Below are 23451 nucleotides of genomic sequence, written 5' to 3'. Positions count from 1 at the left end.
TACAAAGGGCATTGGGTTTAAATTCAGAGGACTGTGTTTCAATGTTCAATACTACTAGTCATTACTTGTATGCCTTTGGATAAGTCACTGAGCCAGTCTGGTCTCAGTTTAATTATCTCTAAGATGATATGGTTGGAATATTTGATTTCTGAGGCTCCTTCCAGCTCTAAATCCTTTGATTCCATGATTGACTTACTGCTTTGGCCATATTGTCTGTCATTCCTTCCATCACAGTCGATTTAGCCGGAATGACACCAGTAGTTATCTCATTGGCTCAGTGTATAGTCTTTGTCAGAACTTTAAGTATCAAGAAATGAAAAGGATCAGAGTGACTATATTAATATACAACTCTTTCCATAAAAGGACTTAGAGTTCTTTAAAAAAAATCAAAACTCGATGAGGAATTGTACATAACACAATGAGCATAGATAGAGCCTTGAAAACTCATATATTGTGTAAACATTTCCCTAATCTTTAACTTTCTCCATAAGTAGATAACAGTATGGCCCTACTCTTAGTTTGCTTAGTGGCTCATTGTTTGTTTAGCACATCAAAAGAACCATCCTACCCAGAGGTATGATCAGCTGTAAACCAGTACTTACACAACTGAAAAGTAAACACAGTTTTGCTTCCTTGGACAATTCACTTTGGAGTATGGGCACAGTCTAGAGGTGAGGGAAAATAAAACAAAATAAAACAAAACAAAATCACCTTACACAAGTACCTTGCACATAATAGGGCCTTAATAAATGTATATTGAATTGAAGGCTATGTTTTGTGTGTGTGTGTGTGTGTGTGTGTGTGTGTGTGTGTGTGTTTTCTAACCGGTGGTTTCCTTCCTACGACTGGAGCTAAAAAGAAGATGTGAACAACAGGTATCATTGCCAACTTATTAGGTAAACAGGATGAAAAGAAACTGTGATTTCATATGAAGTTACATTGCAACATTTAATTTCCTCTTTAAAAGTATGCAGCAGAAGTTAGGGGTTGCCTGCCCCTCCAACTCTCCTTCTCATGCCAGTTATTTGAGGCTTCAAAGTACGCCTTGTTGACAATTTAATTGGATATGATTGAAAAGAGTGCTGGAATCAATGCACATTTTTGACCCAGAATTATTTGACAGCATTGTTGGAGAGGCCTTAAGAATCTTATCACAGTGGGCTTTAGGATGGTCTTTCCCTTATACATTCTCTCTTAATTCATTAAAATCTGATTCTTCCCTGAATCCTCAGTTATTTAGATAATTATGTTTTAATCTGATGTTCACTGACATTGAAAAAAGAAGTCATTCTGAATAGAATTAATGAAAAGACTGAATAAAGGTAGGTTATAGCTTATAACTGATCCACTACTGTACATAGTGGAGAAGAACACGTAGCAAATCAATGAATGGTACTGTCGACATCTCAGTTCTCACAGCCTTTCAATAAAACATTTAGCCCTTAATTAGAGATGCCAACATATAAAAATTTTGACAGGTTATGATCATTGTGAAATGTAAGTCTTGTGGGACTTCAGACAATCAGTTGCTAGTGACTAAAATTGAAACAAAACCTCTTAAACAATTAGCTTTGGGATGGATGTGTAAACAGAAACAACTAATACATTAATCATTGTGTTCTGGTCCTACTAACAACCAAATTCCTTCCTTGACACACACATGCATTTCTTTCCATTTTTTCAAAGTTTTCCACTTGGTCCAAGTTAATGATTGACAATGAAATATCCTTTCCCATTCCCACTGAAATCCATGTATTGTACCTAAGAGAAAGAGCAAAGAGTCTTCAATACCACAATCCTAAACTTGTCAGAGGTAATGGAGCATCCACAGCAAATAAGATTACAAGGATAGCTACCAATAGTTAATTCTCAACTGTGTGTAGGCAAAACCCAGTGATCTTGATCTCTGATAGCAGTCTAGTTAATTGAATACAGATATTTAGGCCAGTGAACCAAAATCCATTCAGGAATCTCAATTTTTTTGCTCTCTACATAGGTAACATCAACAGGACCCTTGCTAAGAGTGCAGGCATAGCCAAATCTTCACATTTCAAAGGCGAACAAAAGACACCAAAGTGACTTTGTCAGCAGTGTAGCACTGTAGTTTTTTTTTTTTAAAGAACCATAAACATGTCATAGGATTCAGGAAAAATAAAGCATATAGGGACACTTAACTTCAGTTCCTCTATTATATCAGCAGTGGTGAAGACCTTCTGAGGATGGTGCCATTCTCAGTTCTTGGTCCTACCACCAAAGAGGGATTTGGAGAGCTAGAAGTACTTTTAGTATAAAGGCCTCAAAGATGTCTGAAGGTTGTGGAAATTAGGTCTACATTCTCCTATCAAAGAGGTTAAGGTGTAATTTGATAATAGTCTTCAAGTCTACAAAAGGCTCTTACACAAATAAAGATCACCAGCTTTCTTCCCTCCATCCACCAATGTAGAAAATAATTTCAGCCCAGGATTGAGGTGGGAATTAGTTTGTAAATCAAGAGGGATTAATTACTGATCAGGTTCATTCACCACTGAAATAGTATACCAAGAAAGGATATGAAATATCTTTCTTCGAAAAGCATTTAAAAATTGGATAGATTTTCAACATTAAAGAGTGAAAGGTCCCATCAGGAGCAGGGGATTAGATTGTGACCTCACAGACATTCCCTAACCTTGAATTCTATGAAGCATGTATAATATATATATATGTGTGTGTGTGTATGTGTGTGTGTGTATGTACCAATGTGCACGCATGTACATACACACATACAAATAAACATGTACAAATGACATAGCTAATATAAACTGGATAGCATAGGTTTAAGTAAAAAGTCCAAAAAGCCCCTTCCTTTTCCCCTTAAACAAAGTTAAAAGCAAAATTAAAAATTCCAAGTGTATCATCAGGCAAACCCTTTGTCCTTCATCTTCCCATTCAGTGGCCCTTTCCACTGGGGGAAAAATGAGGAACACTTGGCTTGGAATAGATGAACATCAGGTTCTCTCAGTTGCTGCTGTAACCATGTCCCATGTGTAATATTTTTAGTGTGTATTCTAGAACTCACAAACAAATAGCATTTTCATTGTGCTTCCACATCTGGAAAAAAAAAATCAATTACCCTGTGACTTTACATGAGAAGGTGAATTAGGCAAATTAGGCAGTACAAGATCAATGAACTGTTGTGGCCTAAAACATTCTTAATTTGTTTTTTCCTCTTAAAATATGAACATTGTTGTGTATGATGTTTATTTGGAAATGATAAAGTGTGTGTTTTTCCCCACCCTCCAAACTTCTCCTATAGATGGTACTTTCTTAATAGTTCAGATTGCCAAGGGTGTTTCCTTTCTGGGAACCTATCTGGAATTTTGATCTTCAGAAAATCCTGGATGCATTTTTCTAGCTCTTCCTCAATGGAGAGCTTTTCCTTCACAGCTTTTTTTTTGCCCGAGTTAGACTCCCTGGAGCCAGTGGTCAGAGTCCGAAGCAAGTCGCTTTTCCGACGCATCTCTGACTGCTGGATCAGCTGCACAGGGCCCTTCTTGATGGGCCTGTCCAGAGTCTGGATGTTGGGCTGGCGAGTCACAGGCCCACAGATGACAGTCTCCTGTGGGGAGCTGGCTTCTGACTGGCTGTCACAGCTAGAGGTGGAGAGTTCATTGCACGAGGTGCCACTCTCCCCTTCTTTGTCACCCTTGCCATTTTTGCAACAGCAGTCACAGTGCGAAGAAGACCACCTGGAAGGTTCACCTGCAAGAGAACACACAGGACCCAGTAGATTAATGGCAGCTCAGATATCTTAAAGTTCAGTCATGTATACATACATACATGGAGGTAGGGGTAAAGAGAATGACATCTTTGCATGATACCTGATTCAATGACTTGAACTCAACAAGCATCTAACAAACTTTTGCCGAATTGGATTTAATTGAAATAGAGTACTTTCCCTACTAGCCGGGAAGTGAAGTGCTCCCAGCATGCAGCTGGGAGCCAAGGCTTTTGTATTTTTTCCAATTTCTCTTCATTGCATTATCATAAACCAGTTTAAATCATGTTCCTCTAAGTAGTAAAAGTATAATATAACATGCTAAGCCTATTAAAGAAGAGTTAGTCTTATTCCTGAAGCAACAAAGGTTTTCTCCAGCATTATCAAATGTACTGATCCTGAGTCCTGATGAAGAGAGAAACAGAGCTCCTTCCTTTCCCTTAAAGGGCTCCTATTTAAACCATAAAGGAAACTTGCAGGGAAACATTCATATGTTCATAAACAGACATCCACTGTCTGGTACTTGTTTTTCCAACTTACGTATGAGGAACGAAAAAAAATATTAAAAGCTCTCTCCTAAGGCAGCCGATGATTTGATTAAAGGATTCATATGGTGAATTTGACTTATGCCAGAACAGGTTCATTCTCTAGCTAGCAATAGCATCTTAAGTAAATAGAACACTGGTCCTGGAGTCAGGAAGTACTGAGTGAAATCCATTCTTAGACATTCTCTAGTTGTTTCATCCTGGGAAAGTCATTTCATCTCTATCTGCCTCAGTTTCCTTAACTATAAAATGAGGATAATAATAGCACTTTCCTCCTAGGGCTACTGTGAGGATTAAATGAGATCATAATTGTACAGCACCTCGCACATAGTAGGCACTTAATTAATGCTTATTCTCTCTCTTTCCTCCACCTCTGAGAGAAAAAAACATCTGCTAAATTAATAAGGAACCCAATCTTGATCCATCCCACAGTAGGAAACTAGAGTTATTTAGGAAATGGTGTATGGTGTGTGTATGATGGACAATGGTTTCTCTACAGTTTTGGTATTATTGTTCGGTTGTGTCTGACTCTTTGTGACTATATATGTGTGTGTGTGTGTGTATATTAGATATGTACACACACACAAACAGGGTGTCACTAAAGTCTGGACACATAGGAAAATTGATGGCAATGTGGACTTACTGCACTGAGTTCATGTGAATCTTGCAAAGGACATCAACCTTTGCATCACAAATGATGGAAATCATATTGAAGATCTTATTTGTTAATATTCCAATTAATTAAAATGTTGCTGAAAATTTCATTCATTTCATTGAAAATATGCATTTTTGCCTATGTGTCCAGACTTTAGGAACACCCTGTATATGTGTGTGTGTGTGTGTGTGTGTGTGTATACACACACACACACATATATATGTATACATATATATACATATATATACATATGTATATATATGAAAAGACAATGGACTCGTTTTCCTTCTCCAGATCATTATAGAGATGAAGAAACTCAGGAAAACAGGGTTAATTGACTTGCCAACTTAGGTCATCTTGATTCCAGGCCCAGCACACTCTATTCCCTGCACCACCCAGCTGCCACAATATTCACACACAAAAACATACAGGTCATCATCATCATCATCTCTTACACTCAGGGAACACTTTATACTTTTCAAAGTGATTCCACAGCATGTCTCTGCCACTTACTATCTGGGCTTTGCTTTCCTCCAGGGTAAAGTGAAGGAATAGGACTAGATCAGGGGTGGGGAATCTGCAGCCTTGAGGCCACATGTGGCCATCTAGATCCCTAAATGTGGCCTTTTGATAGAATCCAAATTTTACAGAACAAAATTTTGATTCAGTCAAAAGGCCCAGGAAGGATCTAGAAGGCCACATGTGGCCTCAGGGCCACAGGTTCCCCACCCCTGGATTAGATGATCTCTAATGTCCCTTGTAGCTTCCTGTGATACCACAACCCTGCAATTCTATATTTGCATCATGTACATCAGCACACACAAAAAGGGAGTGAGATTGCTTGGTTCCTCTCTCCCCTTGGGAACATGTAGAGATGTGCATGAGAAGACTAGGCACAAAAGTCCATCCCAAGTTTCACTCTTTACCCACTTCTCATTCTCCCCTTGGATGAGGAGCAAGGGAGAAAAGGTCTGGAAGAAGGGTAGGTGTAGGGAAGGTCCCTTTTTCAGTTCTACTGAATGAAGGATAGAGCTGAAAAAAATCCTTCCTTTCTTTTGAAATCTTTAACCTCTCTTTTTTTAAAATAAAAATTGATTATTGAATTTGGATCATTGGAAGAAACTTTGTATAACTTCTATCAGTCCTACTGACTCCTGGCTTTTAGGAAAGGATTCTGTTTTTGATATTCTTCTGCTTTTGCCATATGCCCTTGTTATGAGGATGACTAATTGCCAGGAGTTTTTCCTTTGCACCTATTAGGGGAATGTGATAGTTCTGTGTTATCTCATGTATCACTAGCAATCAGTGGCTCAGAGATTCACCATGGCCTTTAATTCTGCCTAGGAAGAAATACAGTACAGCCTTCTTAAAGCTGTATTACTTGGAAATGGCATTGAACAGATGACCTATATTCATGTCATGGAGTAAACATATAGAATATGGCCTCTTCTGTCCTATTCTCCATCCAAACATCCCTAGTCCTAGACAGAGAAAAAGCAGCCACATTATCAATAATGTGGAATCCCTCCGCAGCCTTGTTGGTTAGGGGATGGAGAGTGGGAAAGAGAAACAGAAGCTATGAATTTACTGTAAATAGTTTTTATATATTCAGTGTTTGGGGTAGTCAAATTAATTCTGTATAATATCCCAACTTAGAACAGGAAACTGGGAAGGGTAGGTATGGGTTAGCAGCCATCAAAGAAGTTACCTGGAACCTGTATTTGTAATATTGCTCCTTCTGTTTGGCACATCTCCTCCAGACTTCCCTTCCCTTCCCTCTCCTCTCCGTGTACATTTTGATGGCGGAAGGCTGCCTCCTTTGCTTTGGGTTAACTGGCTAGATTTCTTTCTCAAAAGCCAAGCCTTAAATCCAGCTCACTCTGGAGCTCACAGACTGGACAATAGGTCCCTGCCCTCCTAGAACAGAGAGAATGTAAATACTAAATAGATAGTAACTGTTTCTCTTTTGGCCAGGAACCTTGAGGGCCTTCCCCTCTCGGTGTGATATTTTTTTTTGAGTTTTTAATTAAAGCGGCCATCCCTTGATTAACTTCTTAAAGAGGCCTATTCACTGAATGGGTGTCACCTCTCTCACAATGAGCACCTGAAAGACCTTAGCCTGAAAGGGCCAGGGTCTCCCAATGCATCCTGGGCCATCTCTAGTCATCCTGGTGAATATCAGGCCACTGGACCCAGATGATTCTGGAGGAGAAAGTGAGGCTGATGACCTTGCACAGCCCTCCTTCACTCAAATGAAAGTCAACTGCAAGTCATGTCATCATTTCCCTGATGTCATGGTCCTCTTTGGGAATGAAGGACAAACACAACAACAATCTCCTCCAGACTGGGACATTCTCTGCCTAGGAAACTCTTTTCATCTCTACTTCTTGTCTGCATTTGGCTTAAATCCCACTTTCTGCAACGGGCCTTTCTTGCCCCTCGTCCTGACTAGTGCCTTCCCTCTGTGATTAGCTTCAATTTACTCTGCATATATTCCACGTATACACAATTGCTTGCATCTTGTCTCTCCCATTGGAATGTGAACTCTTAGAAGGAAAGGACCACATTTATGTCTTGTTAATACTCATTGCTTAACACACTGACAGATAGAGAGTAAGCACTTGATAAATGTTTTTTGACCCATGAGACTAAGTGTTGACTATTTCCTATATGCCTTGTGTAAGCTCAGCTATGTGATGTAGTAGATAAAGGACTGAAGTAAGAGTCAGAACAGGTATAAGCTAAAATCTCAAATCAAATATTTATTCACTATGGGACCTCTATAAGTTCAATTTTTGAACTTACAAAATTGGAGAAAAATCATATCAATACTTTCTCAAATGAGATCATATATTTAAAGTATTTTGTATCAAGGGTATGTAAATGTCAGCTGTCATTAACAATTCTTTCTTTATTTGTTTAAATTTTAGGAGGGGGAATCCCAAGATCGTTGTTGGTTGACCCATAAACCTAGTGAAATAAACTCCAAATATGAGAAGTATCTCCAACTGAGACCCATTCATTGAAACAACTTGTCATAATTGAACTGTGCAGTTATCATATTTATGGACCCATTAAATTAAATTCAGTAATCCAATTAACCAAAAGGAAGGCCAACAATGGTAGCATCCTAGTTATCACAGGCTATTGTAAATAAATGTCTCCCATGCCACAGAGAAATCTGCTCAACATGCACCAGCTGGTTCCTGCAAAGAAGAAGAGTAGAAAAGGCCTCTCCTCTCTTTGCCAGCAAGGTCTCTGAGGGAGCCATTTCTCCTTAAGAAGGTGAAATTTGTCTTTCTTGCTAAGTACCCACCAGCCTTTTGCTAATAGACTCCAGTTCTTCTACTCTGATGAGAAAAGAGGTGAAACTTTTTCAATATTTATCTTCAATAGGACATTTCACTCTAACACAAAGGTAAAGCAGCCTTATTCCTCTGGGAAAGGTTTCAAAATGAAGCTTACAACTAAACACAGAGAAAGATCCAGAAACCTTTCTGTGTTTCACCAATGGCAGTAAGAATTTGGTGATTAGAACCAGCAGAATTAAAAGTTGCATGAACTTCTAAATTGCGTGAACTTCCTAAAAGTGGTGAAGTCTCTTCCACATTCCTTCCCTCCCAGGGGGAATCTTTATTTGCCCGCAGGAGACATTTTAAAGAAATCAACAGCAGTGTGTTTAAGGGATGCAAAAGTGACCATCTGGAAAACTTCACAGAGTCTTCCAAAATTTGTGCAAGCTAGGAAACTGGCACAGGAACAGGCCATTTACTGATGTAATGCTGAGATAATCATGGATTGAAATGTCACCTGAGCTTCCATTTGGCTCAAAAGAATTACTTTCAACTTGTTTCAGGTGATATTACTACATGAAATTGGAATGTCATATTTTTTTCCTCTGAAGTCTGCTCTGTTACTCCAAATTTTAATATTTTATATAATTACTACTCTCATGTTTTTAGGAGGATGGAGAAGGGTAGGATGCATGAAAGAACTGGAGCTATGATTTCATTGAATTAGAGAATTACAGGTGAGAAAACTCTTTCTGCCACCTTAGCCTAAAACTTAGAGTTGTCTGGGCTACTAAGTGGTTAAGTGACTTGCCCAGTGTCGCACAGCTATTTCGTCAGAGGCAAAACTCAAATGCAAGTCTTGGTGATTCCAAGGCCCACTCTTTATCTATGTTACATTTAAATGTAGAAAATAGTAAAGAATTGGTACATTTTGGCTGGAGGTGAGGTCTAATAGAAAGCTGTAAGAGTAGATGCTGGAAAATGATTTGAAGTGATGACGTTAAATCCTCCCTATCCTGTTTAGTACTTTTCATCTTTAGAGAGTTCAAGAATTCAGGAAAAGAAGAGGCTGTAAATATGCAAGTTGAGGTGGTCTATGTCTGATTCAAACTCATATCCCCTGTGCAGTCACACAGACCTACGCTTGTCTATTCTGAACTACGGGAAGGCTCTTTCTCAGAACACTCCTTTTAAACATCCAGAATCTTTGACTGACCCAGAATTCCCAAATTCTAGTACCTGAAGGTGTTTTATGGCTCCTTTTAAAGACTTCTCTGCTTCCAATTGCAACAGCAAGCTTCTCTTACTTTTTGCTGTGGCTTCAACAATGGGGAAAATAATTCCCTCTATTGATGAAAAATTGATAAGCCTCAATTTACTGTGAGAAAAGCACTTTATTCCAAGAAACTAGCCTGAAAAACTATTTTTTTTCCTATTGTCATTTTCTGACTAAAATACCTGCCCTGGTTCTTAATTATCCATTACTTAAATGTACTATGCAAAAACTATATGAGTATTGATGTTATTTTTATCCATATAGTCAGTATTCATTAAGTGCATATGGTTAGTAATTTCTTTAGTGAATCTATGAGGAGCAGCATGATATAGTCTAGTGGAAAGTATACTGGACTTGGAGTCAAAAAGAAGTGAGTTTGAATCTTACCTCAGAAACTTACTAGCTGTGTGGCCCTGGGTTAGTTGCATAACTTTGCTAGACTGTAGTTTCTTCATCTCTTAAATCAAGACGCTGGCTATGAGAACCTCAAAGTTCCCTTAGACTCCAAATCTATTCTTCTATGATCTGCTGCTCCCTCTCCAACCCTGCTCCTATGTAATGCACATGCCACTAGTGATGCCTACCCCAAATACCTTTAATGACTACTACAAATACCATCTTTTTTCTTTCCCCACTTTACTGTGCCTTGCTTAGACCACATCTGACATACTATATTCAATTCTGGGTATCACATTTTAGAAAGGACTTTGATGAACTGGAGTGGATCCAAAGACACCAATGGAGTACAATGAATAACATTCTGCTTTGGAGGCTGAGGACCTGATTTCTGTCCTGGCTCTGCCACTTCCTAGTCATTTGACCTTATCCAAGTTCCTTAATCACTCTAGGGATTAGTTTCTTCATCTGCAATTCAACATTTTTGAATTGTTCCTTGGAATAAAGTCTTGTTGTTGGTTTTTTCCACAGTAGATTGAGGCTTATCAATTATGAAGTGTCCACTATTTGGTAGGCACTGGAAAAGGAAGGAGTTGGCCTACTTGAACTATTATGTCCCTACCAGCTCTAAGTCTATGATGCTATGAAAACAATTGAATGAAGAAGGGGAATCAAATCATTACTTATGAGGAAAAATGAGGAATGTTTAGTGTAGAGAAAATGAGACCAAGAGAGAGACAAATCTTTGCTTAAAATTTCAAAAGGGGCATCTCAGTGACATAGCATTAGATTTTCTCTTTTTACTGCCATTGGCTGTTTGATAGTGTGTTGAAGTCCATGGACTCCTTCTCAGAATAATATTTTTCAATGCATAACCCTGAGATACACCTATGGTTAGAGATAGAGCCAGTAAAAGAGACAGAGAAATAGCAGTAAGATAGGAAAGAGGAGAAACCAAAGACAGTGGTATCACAAAAACCTAGAGAGAAGAGGATATCAAGTAAGGGAAAGTGAAAAATAGTGTTGAAGTCTGCAGCATGGTCGAGGAGAATAAGGATTGATAAAAGACCACTGGATTTAGCAACTAAAATATCATTAGTAAATTTGGAGAGGGCAGTTTCAATGGAATGATAAGGTCTGAAATCAGATTTACTAGGGTTTAAGAAGAGACCAAGAGGAAAGAAAATGAAGGTACCTATTGTAGATAGCCTTTTTAAGGAGTTTAGCTACAAAGGGTAGAAGAGATATAGGGTGATAGTGAGTGAAGGCAAAGAATTGTGGAAGTGATCCAAGGCTGAGGCTTGACAATGACATGGGGATTAGGGATTTCAGAGGTAAAAGTGCAGAGCTGAATTGGCTCTCCACTGGAATCAAGACAAGAAGAAGATTAGAGACTGGCTGGTGCAGGGGAGAGAGTAAGGGAGAGTATTAAGTGGTGATGGAGGAAGGAAGAGAACCTGGATGTGGTAATCAGGAGCAAGGAATATTCCTTGGAGGGGCTGTGTCATTAAGAGGAAGCCAAATTTCAGTAATAGCTCCTAGATAGAAGGAATGAGAGAGAACAAAGATTTAAAATAAGGGATGGTTTGATGCCTGTGCAATAGACATTTCAGAAAGCACCATGGAAGGTCTAGGTGGAGTTAGAATGAAACTTGGGAAGGATTGGGGAATGGGTAGGTTAGAGGGTAATGGGAATGAGGAAACAAGTGGTAGAGGGGGAATAGGGTTTGGATGATGATCTACAGGAATTCAGTCACCGGAATGTGCAGAGTGAGAATGTTTGTCATTGAGTGGAAGGAACCACTTCTCTGCCCTCAAAGGACAGGTACAGCAGGAGATGGAAGGCCTGATGTCTAAGGGAGGGTTACTGTTCTTTGCACTAGAGTTTCTCCAAATCCCAGTTGGGAGATTAGGTTGGCAAAACGAGGTGGAAGTTTCCTTGTGCTACTACAGGTGAAGTTCTTACTTTGGGGCAGATGGAAGAAGCTTGGCCCTAGCAATTGTCCTCCAAGGCTTTGTCCTTCTTTCCGTGGTTATCATCTCGTCAGCTCCCAAGGATTCAATCATCTTCTCTATGCTGATGATTCTCAGATATTTTTATCCAGCTTTAGCCTCTTTCCTAAGATCTAGTCTCACAACTCCAGTTGTTTATTATACATTTCAAACTAGATGTCCCATATACATCTTAAATTCAACATATCCCAAACTGAAGTCTTTGCTTTCCCCCCAATATTCCTCTCTTCCTAGATTTCAGAGCTTTCCTATTATTGTTGAGGGAATCAACATGCAGAGTGTCATTCTCAACTCCTCACTCTCTCTCACCATTCTTCCCTCCCCCGTCACTCCATCAATTCTCTGGGCAAGTCTTGTTGATTTTTCTACCTTCATGGTATTTCTCATATATGGCTCCTTCTCTCTTCTGACACTGTGACCACTTGGTGTAGATCCTCATTACTTATGCCTGAATTATTATAATAGGTGCCTAATAGGTTGGTTTTCCTTTCTCAGTCCTCTCCCTACTCTGGTTCATCTTCTACTCACCTATCAAATTGATCTTTTTAAAGTAGAGGTCTGATCATTATTTCCTTACTCAATAAACTCCAGCTGCTCTTGATTCACTGGCTGGACCATCTGGACTCAGACTCCATTTCCTTATCTATAAAATAGGGGGTTTGGATTAGTTGGCCTCTGAAGGTCATTCCCTATCTAAATGCATGATCTAACAACTATTTGAATGACAGTGCAGACCTTCAAAACCAAAGTAACACAAGGAAGGGATTCAATGTGAAGTGACAAGAGAAAAATAAATACAATTTGTCTTTTAAATTAATTCCTCCATCCCTCTAATATGAGGTTCTCAACCTGTGATTTTTTGTATAGATTTCAGGGGCTCCATGAACTTGGATGAGAAAAAAACTACATTGCGATTTTTATTAACCTCTACATGAAATTTTACATTTCTTTTGATTATTTAAAACATTATTCTGAGGAGGGGTCCATAGACTTTACCAGATTAACAAAGTGGTCCACAACATACAAAATACGAAGAATCCCTGCTCTAAGAAAAAAGAGACCAACTGTCTGGAATTTCTTTAATATCAGGATCCAATTGAATCAGAAACACCATCTGTTTATCATAATAAAACAACAAAACTTCTAAGAGCAGAATTAAGCACAGTCTGTGAAATAAAACCCATTCAGTAGTTTGCCTACTTGTGTTGAATATAAGTACTTATACTACTTATAAGTACTTATACCCACTTATACTAAAAAGGGATTGAGAGGGCAATGTCTTAAAAAATAAACATCATTCTCTATTTCAACTTCCTTTGTATTTAATCCTATCTTAAACAAACTTTTGCATTCCAGAAATTTAAAATCCAAATTGTTCTTTGTGTTTTATACTTCTGGTAGTCTAGGTGTGGTTCACTGAGAGAAGACCTGAAAAGAAGTCCATTACTTTGGCAAAATATTTACTGGGACTTGGATATGTGGCTTTCACAACTCAGAATTAGAACTCAGAATGAGGCTAAGACCTTTTTGCTCTATATGGGAACAGAGATAATTCAAGTCAAGTTATCCCACTGAATCCATAGAAGCATATCTAGCTTCCTCAGTTGTTCTTGAGAAGGCAGTTTAATACAGTGAGAAGAGAACCGTACTATGAGTCTGAAGCACTGGGAAGAGATCCTGGATTTCATAACTAGTGCTTCTGTGGTCTTGGGCAAGTCACTTGATTTCTATAGGCCCCAGTTTCCTCCTCTGTAAAACGAGAGACTTGGAATAGATGACATTTAATTTTATTCCATCTCCAAAACTATGATCCTCCTCTTTGTTCTTTTGCCACAGTTTCATTTCTGCTTCTTTCTCGTATGTTTTCAATGAGGCAATTAATAATCAATCAAATGAATCGATAAGTATTTCTTAAGTACCTATTGTTTACCAAACATGGTGCCAGGTGCTAGGGACACACAAACAAAAATAAAACAGTTTCTGCCCTCAAAAAGTTTATATTATATTGGAGAAAAGTAATTGGTCATCATCGTAATTGTCATGGTATAAAGAAGGCCCTAGGTCGAGTTACATGTACAAGAATGGGCCTAGGGTAGGGCTGGCTTAGGAACACCAACTTCATAGGCAGACCAGGCCAGAAAGTGAGTTCCAAGCTGAATATGAATTAGCTGCTGTCAACTCACAGGGGTTTCCTCTGCCTTCCTCTGCCTGTCATGCACCGTCCCCTTCAACAGAAGTTCTTTACAGGATTGGATCTTTCGTAAATCTTTCCAAGTATTGTGCCAGACTAAAAACTTTACGAGAAAAAATGCTGGTTTTGCCATACTAGTAATAGCTGATGTTTACACACTGCAGATGCTAAGCACCTCACATTTATTATTTCATTTGATCCTCACAACAATCCTGGAAGGTAGATGCTATTGTTATTGGCATTCTATAGATGGAGAAACTGAGGCAAACAGAAAATTGATATAATGTTTGTTCCCAGACCTTGGACCATTAAGCTTGCTACTGGTGTCCACATTGCCAAATTGTAGCAATAGGGCCCTCCTTTCCTGTAGGGCAGATTCTATAAGATCATTGATGCATCTTGAGCTGGAAAGGACCTCAGGAGGCACTTTATCCAACCCCCTTCCTTTATGGCTAAAGAACATGAACCTTTGTTCTGAAGGGAGTGACTTGCCCAAGAAGATACAGGGTAGGGTCAGAGGTAACTCCAGAGCTAAGGCTCTTTCCACTGTGTACCATGTTTCATCTTGTGCTAAGTTTTTGGAGGCCACAGTAAAGCCTCTGCTTGGAAGCATCTGAAGTTCTTGGTGGTCCATGGAAGGAGAAGATTCCTCAAAGTTTTATTTGAAGACTGGTCCTTGGAATCTAAGTCTTATACATGGAGTCAAGTTAAATTAACATCCATTTATTAAGTATCTACTGTTAGACACCAGCTCTAACTGAGCATTTGGGGATGCAAACAAAGGTGAATAATAATAATTAACTGTAAGAACCATAAAAATAGTCCCTGCTTTCAAGGAGCTCCTATTCTATTGGGGTAGGCGACTAGCCAACAATGCCACCAACTATGTATAAACAAGATACACAAGAGGATTAATCAGAGATAATCTCAGACCCAATGCACTAGTATTAAGGGAAATTCAAATTTTTTGTTTGTTTCTTTGCAAAAGGTGGAGGAAATTTTTTCTAGTTTATAAGAGTTTATAAAACCAATGTGATATATGCTACAAATGCTGTAAATGTATATAACCTTTGGGTATGTTAGGGTATATTGGAAAAATGGGAGGACTAGTGAGGGTTATGTGTGATTAATCTTGGCTCCCTCTACCGCAGTTTTCATTCCAAAGTGCCTGATGGTAGAGATGTGCTAAAACAGGAAAAGCTAAAGACTATCTCTTCATCCATGAAAAATTCAAACTGAGCCCAGTGAAACATGACTTTGCAAACTCACAGAGTGCTTATGCATTTTTAAAACAGGCAGCTCTGCAATCTACCCACACTTCAAATTCTCCACCTGCTAATGGTTGTGAACACAGTGCACATCATTTACAGAAACAGCTGGGAAAACTGCTTTCCCCTGTCTTCTCTGTCAATGATGTAGGAGCCTGTCAGTCTGGAAGCTAGGTGGCCAAATTTAATTTATGGAAGCTGCTCTAAGACTTTCTTGGTATCCTGGCCGAAAAGTCAATAACGGCTAAATTGATGTTTTCATAATTCTGCTAGCCTTGGGAAAGACATTGCACAGTGAAGACCAGTAATGCATGCACTGTGTAAGCTTCCGAGAAATGTGTATTCCACCTTGACACTCACTGTGGCTTGCTTGTGGTTGACCTTTTCAACTCGGTTACATTCTGCCTGCAATGATGCCACCTGCTGTTTTCCAGAAAGAATGAGGACAACAGGAGACAATTACTCGGGAGTACCATTTCGGAACAAAGTTGTTCAAGGGATGTGAAACAGAAATGAGACACTCTCTCTCGCCCTGGAGGGGCATAGCATACAATGGAGGAATCAGGACATGAAAGTCCAGAGAAAGGACCAAAAGGATGCATTGGTGAATCTACCTATAAAAGGATCGTAAAATTATAGGAGGTCATGGGATTATAACCTTAATAATGCATGTGACCTCGGGAGTGAGATATTACCCACTCATTTCACAAAGGAAACTGAGGCCCATGTAACTTGCCCAAGGTCATAAAGATGCTACAGTAAAGCATCAAAGATCAGATTAGAACTGTATCCTCTGACTCCCAAACCAGTGCTCTCTCTGCTATACTACTTGTTTTTTAAATAAAACAAGTACAAATATATATTTTTAGGGAAACTAAATGTTCCAGTATTGAGACCACATGATTATAGCAAGGTAGGGTTAATAAGGAGAGTTTGCACAGCAGAATTGATGTTTTAAAGAAAATGAGAATCCCCAGAGGCCAGAACTCAGCAGAGTTATGAGAGACATAGAAAGAAAAAGAGAGAGAGAGAGAGAGAGAGAGCGAGTGAGCAAAGGACCAAAAGCAGGATATAGACTGAATATAAGTAGTAAGAAAGGTAGAAATGGCAACAAAAGGGAACAGAGATTTGGGTAAAGGGAGAGTAATGGCAGGAAAAAATAAAAAGTCCTAGTAGAAAGATGAAAATGAGAAATAAATCGGGAAAGAGTCAAAAAGGAAAGAGACTGACCCAAAATAGCAATGATGTCTACCCCCCTACCGAGTCCTTTTAAAAGTGACTGAAAATTGCATTGCTACAGGTAGAAGATAGGTCAGCAGGAATCCATGGCAACAGGGAGAGGAGAAGAGAATCATTTAGGACACTTTCTGAAGGACCAGTGGGAGAATTTTACACATGTCTAAATGAAGGAGGAAAAAAAATGAAAAATGGGACAAAAAGACATCACTGTAGTACCCTGACCCATGGGAAAGATAACATGGCACTTAGTGGTTTTTAAAGAGAGGGTAAGAATTAAGCAGAAAGATGATACATGCTTTCACATCAAATGTTCAATTGATCGGTAGGTGAGCCTTTGAGGGAAATATGGGAAAGGCATGAAAAGAGACTCCAAATCATTAATAATAAAAGATGTGCAAATTAAAACAAAGGCCTGAGGTGTCACCTCATGCTGAAAAAATTTGGCAAAATGACAAAAAATAGCCACACTCATAGAAATAGTCAATGATGGAGTGGATGTGGGAAGGCAGGCATATATTAATATACTTTCAGTGGAGCTATGAGTTGTTGCAATCATTATGGCAAACTATTTAGAACTATGTGGAAAAGGCCATTTTTATATCCTTTACCCTGTCAGTCTCTTTTATTGGTCAAATAGCCCCAAGAAGTTCAAAGACAGAAAGGTCCCATATATGACAAAACACAGAAGAAATTATGAATTTGAAGAATTTAGTTACATTTGATATGATTCATTTGAACTGAGAGAGAAAGTGAAGTGAGCAGAACCAAGAGAACAACATTCCTAAAGACCACAGTAATGTAAATGAAACAATACGAAACGACATTAGAATTTAAATCGATGAAATAACAGTCTTGACTCTTGAGGACTAATAAGGAAACATAGTTCCCTTCTACTGGGAAATTGAGAGTGGACTATGGGTGTCAAATGAGGCATATGTTTAATTAGTTTATTTTGCTTTACTGAACTTTTTTATTTCACTAGAAGGTTCTATGAGGATGGAGATTTGAAAATGACAGATTTTAAAAAAACCCATCAAACATTAAAAAAATGAAGAAAGAAGGAATGAAATAAAGGAAGGAAGGAAGGGAGGAAGGAATTGTCAAAGGCCTTTACAGAAACCTAGTCAAAAAATGGAAGATACTCTGGCATAGTCCCAGAGCATAGAATGAATATGCTTCTGGGGAGATTAAAGTGAAAACAAAGAGGTTATGGTTAAATTAATTGGCAGTGACAAGACCCATATAAAAATGGAAAAATAAGATATATTTTTTGATTTATTAAAAAATTGAGTCACCATTTGTAATCATCAAAATTAGTGATGCCTATTTTCAGTTAGTATGATTCATTAATACCAAGAATTCCCTGAAGGCATTTTCCAACATAAATAAAATTAACCTTTATTACTTTTCTCTATTAGGACCCAATGTGCATTTTGCTAATTTAGTAGAAGGATTTCATTGCTTTGAGGCACCCTCAATAAGCAGTTAAAATCCAATGGACTTTATCCTTTAATAATTTGTTTATGTGGCCTTTATAATGTAGTAGAAATTTGAAATTTGATTTTCTATCCTTCCTGAAGTTTTACCAAATGACCCATATTGGCATTTCCTTCTCCCCTTATTGTTATCTATTTCCTTTCTTTTTCCTTCTCCCCTTCATCTTACTTCCTCAGAATGATGCAGTGGAAACATCTGCAATTCTTTTTGGATATGGAATCAGAAGACCTGGGCTCAAATACCAAACTCTGCTTCTTATTTATTGAGTGACTCTTGAAAAGTAACTTAAAACTCTTGACCAATGTTTCCATGTCTAAAAAATGACATGGTGAAATTAAATGATCTCTACATTCCCTTATAGATCCAAATAAATTATCTCATGACTGTTATACTAGCTTTCTTAGTTGTAACCGTATCTGTCTATCTATCTGTCTGTCTACCTATCTGTCTATCTATCTATCTATCTATCTATCTATCTAAACATCTATATGTATATATTTTCCTTTGTTTTTGGTTGTATAACAGAATGTTGTAACTGGTACTCATCACTTTCTTAATGGTCCTCTCCTTCTCCCAGACTTCTTCCATCAGCTACACCTATCTTTTCTTTCTTAGACCAGTTTCTCTCCTCTACCCACTCTAAACTCTCCTTTTGAACAATGAGGGGACTTGGTATCCATCTGAGCTAGCAATGTTAGATACAACATAATTACCACCATCAGCATGACCACCCATCTATTTTACAAGCCATGACTGAAATCAGACAACTTATCTATTGATATGCATTTTACTTTTTGTTTTCCCCCAGTAGAATGTTGGGCAGGAACTGATTCATTTTTGTCTTTGTTTATTCTCCTTGTGTTTGTTCTTCATTCTGGAAGAAAACCATGACATCAAGGAAATGATCACATGACTTGCAGTTGAGTGGAATACTGAAATAGTGAAGCCCCCTCAGTATGGTATTGAATGGAACACTGAAATAGTGAACCCTGCCCCCCCCAGCATGGGAGAAGACCTTGTCTCTCCTACCATCTACCCCCCCACCCTGCACCCCTTCTATATTTTTAGAAACTGCTCTGCTGAGGAAGTAGAGATAAGAAATTACATCAGTAGACAGACGCCTACAAGATCCTGTTTTATCTAGCTCTTACTCCCCTTTCCCTGGTCTCACACCTGTCTTTTTGTTCTTTATTTTCTGTTGTTGGGAAAAGATACCGCATTTAGAATATGAGCTGCAAATCCAGTCAATGGGAAGAGGAGCCAATGGGGGTGGGGGAACTCTGCGTTAAGGTCTATAAAACTTGATTTGAGCTGTATGCCACACACACACATGCGCTGGCATCATCTTGGGCCACACTAGGGTATGTCCTTTCTCATGAGAAAGTAATAAACTCCTTTTTGCCTTTTCTCAAGAATGGTCTCTATATATTTTTACTGTGAGTAGTGGTCTTTGACCCACACACAGTTGAATTTGATTTGAGTGAGAGAGGGCTGTGCAAGGTCACCAGCCTCACTTTCTCTTCCAGAGCCATCTGGGTCCAGTGGCCTGACATTCACCAGGATGACTGGAGATGGCCCAGGATGCATTGGGAGACCCTGGCCCTTTTAGGCTAAGGTCTCTTCAGGGTCTCACTTTGAGTGAGGTGATGCTCATTCAGTGAATAGGCCTCTTTAAGAAGTTAATCAAAGGATGGCCTCTTTAATCAAAAAGGCAAAAAAAAAATCAGACTGTGTGGGGAAGACCCTCAGGGTTGCCCCATTCAAAGTGAGAATCTGAAAATACCTTAGCCTAAAAGGGCCAGGGTCTTCCAATGCATCCTGGGCCATCTCCAGTCATCCTTGTGGACCCAGATGGCTTTGGAGGAGAAAGTGAGGCTGGTGACCTTGCACAGCCCTCTCTCACTCAAATCAAAGTCAACTGCAAGTCATATCATCATTTCCCTGATGTCATGGTCCTCTGAGAAGAAGGACAAATACAACTGTGAGTAGCCTCTCCTCCCCTAGCTTCCCCACCCCTCTGCTCCCCCTTCCCTTCCCTCCCCTCCCCTCCCACCTCCTCTCCTCCCCTCCCACCTCCTCTCCTCTCCTCTCTTCTCCTCTCCTCTCCTCCTTTTACCTGAGGGTGTTTAGCCCAAAGGAAGGTACATTTCCATGGCTGAAGACTGCCTCCTTAACTTTGGGTTTGCTGGCTAGATTTCTTTCTCAAAAACCAAGCCTTAAACCCAACTCACTCTGGAGCTCATAGATTGGACAATAGTTCCCTGCTCTCCTAACACAGTGAATGTAAATACTAAATAGTAATGGTTTCCCTTTTGGCCAGGAACCCTGAGAGTCTTCCTTCCCCCTGCCTCCTCAGTTTGATTTGTTCTCCATTGCTTAGCACAAAGCCTAGCATTTAGAGGGTACTTATATATTGACTGATTAATGTGCTCTGAGCACTAAAAAAATATCCTTCCAAGCCAGAGAGAGGTACTTGGGACAGACTCTAGCACTCAAAATGATTAAGCACTTTACAGGTAAAAAAAGCAAATATTATTTATACATCTATTTTATATTACAGAAATATATTTCAGGCATGACCATCACACCACTTTCTGTCTACTCAGTTATTCAAGATTTTAATTTCTGAAGAGTTCATCACTGAAACAAGAGAATGAAACATAATATGATAGCCCTGCCTTTCCTATTGCATAAATGAAAGTGGATTTCAGTTGAATGTGGTGAAATAATGAATGAAAAGAGTTCTCATGATTTTCTGTGACTCCTATTTCATGTTTTACCATCACTGAAGCTCCACCGGAGTAGTGCTGAGTAGCAATCAGCAGTGTATGAAGTGTGTACTTAATTAGATGAGGTAGGGCATGGGGAGTTGGTCACTTTTTTTCATTTATTTAAAAGATAATACTTGTTACTATCCCTTAATGAATATTCAGCCAGTAGTGTCATGAGACAGAAAGTAATAGCTATCACAGTTTATGTTGTGATGATAAATGCAAACTTAAAGATAATGTGAAAATCTATATTTTGCAGAAGTGGAGAACTATAGTTGTAGAATATTTCATATACTACCAAGTTTGGCAAATATAGATGTTAATTTTGCTGATGTTTTTATCTTTCTTTTTTAATTATTTGTTTGGATGGATGGCAAACTAAGAAGTGTATATTCAGAAATAAATGTGATATGAAAATATCAATAAAAACTAGAAAAATGAAAGATAGAAAATTTTAAAAAATCAAATCTAAAACTTTTCCTAAACATGCTCTTAGAAAAACCCTAAACCTCAAATATCTGGGATTAAATATTCTCTTATGAATTTATTATACGTGAATTATATATTACTTAAAACAGTTATCTTCAAATGTTTATTTATAAGCTGCATTGCATGCTTGTGTTTCTTCCTCAGAGAAGATCACAGAAATCCTGACTTTAGGAAAAATCAATATGAAGTGATCCAAAACATTAGTAAATAAACTAGGGAGTGATTATTCACATTGTTAAAAGAGTTTTCTTTATGAAAGAATTCACCATAGGGAAGCTCCCCTAGTACAATAAAGTATTTACAGGTATTAATGACTTGGGGGCTTAGGGGAAAGAAAAGGCTGGTTAAAGAATTTTTAAATTAAGGATTAAATTTAGCTAACACCAACTGAAGAATGACCAGAAATAGAGAAACAAATTGTTCATTTGTATAGCATAGAGAGTATGTATATTATATAGAGAAGAATATAATTAGACATTCAGAAATTTACCGGAGACAAAATCCAAAAAAGCAGCCAGTAATAAAACCCATGATCTTTCTCTATACAAATACACTAACAATGGGTGACAAGAGAAATAAGGGTGAGTGGGAAATTTAGCAAGGAGGAAAATTTAACTTCACAAGTATCATTGAAAGTTAGTGGAATGGGCTCTGTGGTTGTATTCTGACTCTTAAAGGGTATACATATTATTATTGAAAAGAAACAGAATGAATAAAACATGAAGAGAAGTAACACTGGATATTAATATATTTATTCCAGGAAATAGATTGCAGAACCATGGTGTGAAGCTTCTGGGTAATCAATTCAGGGAAAAACTGAAGTGTTATTGTCAGAGTATACAGTAGTCCACCTGAACAGAAGGGGAAAATGCAGGAGGAGTTCAGGAGACTTCTGATAAGTCTGTACAGTTTTAATACTATATTAATTGTACTTTCAAAGATTTGGAAATTTTAAATGAATGAAACAACAAAATAATATATTATATGTGCCTACATATACCTACATGCGTATATATGTGCATATAGACATATACATGTATATACTTATACATATATGGAAATATACACATACATATACACATGCACACTATATCTATATCTATCTATATGTAAGAATTTATATTAGTTGTCTCTCTTGGATAAAAAATCCTTATCAGAGATATTTGACAGAAATAATTTTTCCCATTAAACCACTTCCCTTTTTATCCTAGATTCATTAATTTTGTGTATGCAGAATCTTTTCAGTTTCACCTTATCAAAAATATCTACTTTATCTTTTGTAACTACCTCTATCCCTTGTTTGGTTAAGTAAAAACATTTCATACCCATGAATGTAAAAAAAGTATATTATCTATTTCTCTTGTACTTTTTAGAGGGATATCTTTAATATTAAGGTCACATATGCATTTTGAATTTAGAGTATGAATCATCTGGTGGCCCAGTTTCTAGTGATGTCTCTCCACATATGTCTGCTCCACATAGTCTGGTCCTTGAACTTCATAATGACAGTTCAATGACTACATCTTTCAAAAGGATTGTTACAACTACTATTTAATTTTTGTAAATGTTTTTATTAGGTTTGATTTACTCTCTGACAACCAGGTTCAAGGCAGCATTAAAACACTGAAAAGAGAAAAAGAAGGAAGGAAAATATCTAAAAAGAAGATATGATAGGCAGGGAGGATGATCTCTACCAGTAGTACTTCACACCTTTACTAAAACTGGTCCTCCTTAATGTACTTGGTTCCACTTCTAGATCAGGCCACTCAGTGTCCATTAAAAGTTTTAAGCTTACTGGCCTGATCAGACCCTGAAGTTCTTAAATAATACAACATTCAATAAGCAATGACAAAGACCCAGATAATACCTATCAAGACTAAAAAGAAAAAAACCCAATCCATTATTTTTCTTGAATTATACCTAACAGTCTCAGTTCAAAAGTGAAGCTGGAAGAATGGCGTAAACAACAACATCAATAAAAACATATTATGATACCAGGGCTACACAACTGAGAAATTCAGAAAAGAATAAATCCATAACATCTACAAGTAAAGCCTTAAAAGA

At 38.1% G+C, this 23451-nt stretch overlaps 1 protein-coding gene across 1 annotated transcript in view; it reads right to left on the bottom strand.

Annotated features, from left to right (window-relative positions):
- Positions 1-804: 804 nt before the first annotated feature.
- Positions 805-23451, bottom strand: part of KCTD16 (potassium channel tetramerization domain containing 16) — a 354501-nt gene continuing 331854 nt past the window's right edge. Inside the window, exon 2 of the mRNA XM_036753007.1 lies at positions 805-3738. Coding sequence (XP_036608902.1) covers positions 3287-3738 — 452 coding nt within the window. The 3' untranslated portion in view covers positions 805-3286. The remainder of the gene's footprint in view (positions 3739-23451) is intronic.

This window comes from Trichosurus vulpecula, chromosome 3 (genome assembly GCF_011100635.1).
Source record: "Trichosurus vulpecula isolate mTriVul1 chromosome 3, mTriVul1.pri, whole genome shotgun sequence".
Taxonomy (NCBI): Eukaryota; Metazoa; Chordata; class Mammalia; order Diprotodontia; family Phalangeridae; genus Trichosurus; species Trichosurus vulpecula.
This window is presented reverse-complemented; position numbering and strand designations above follow the sequence as displayed.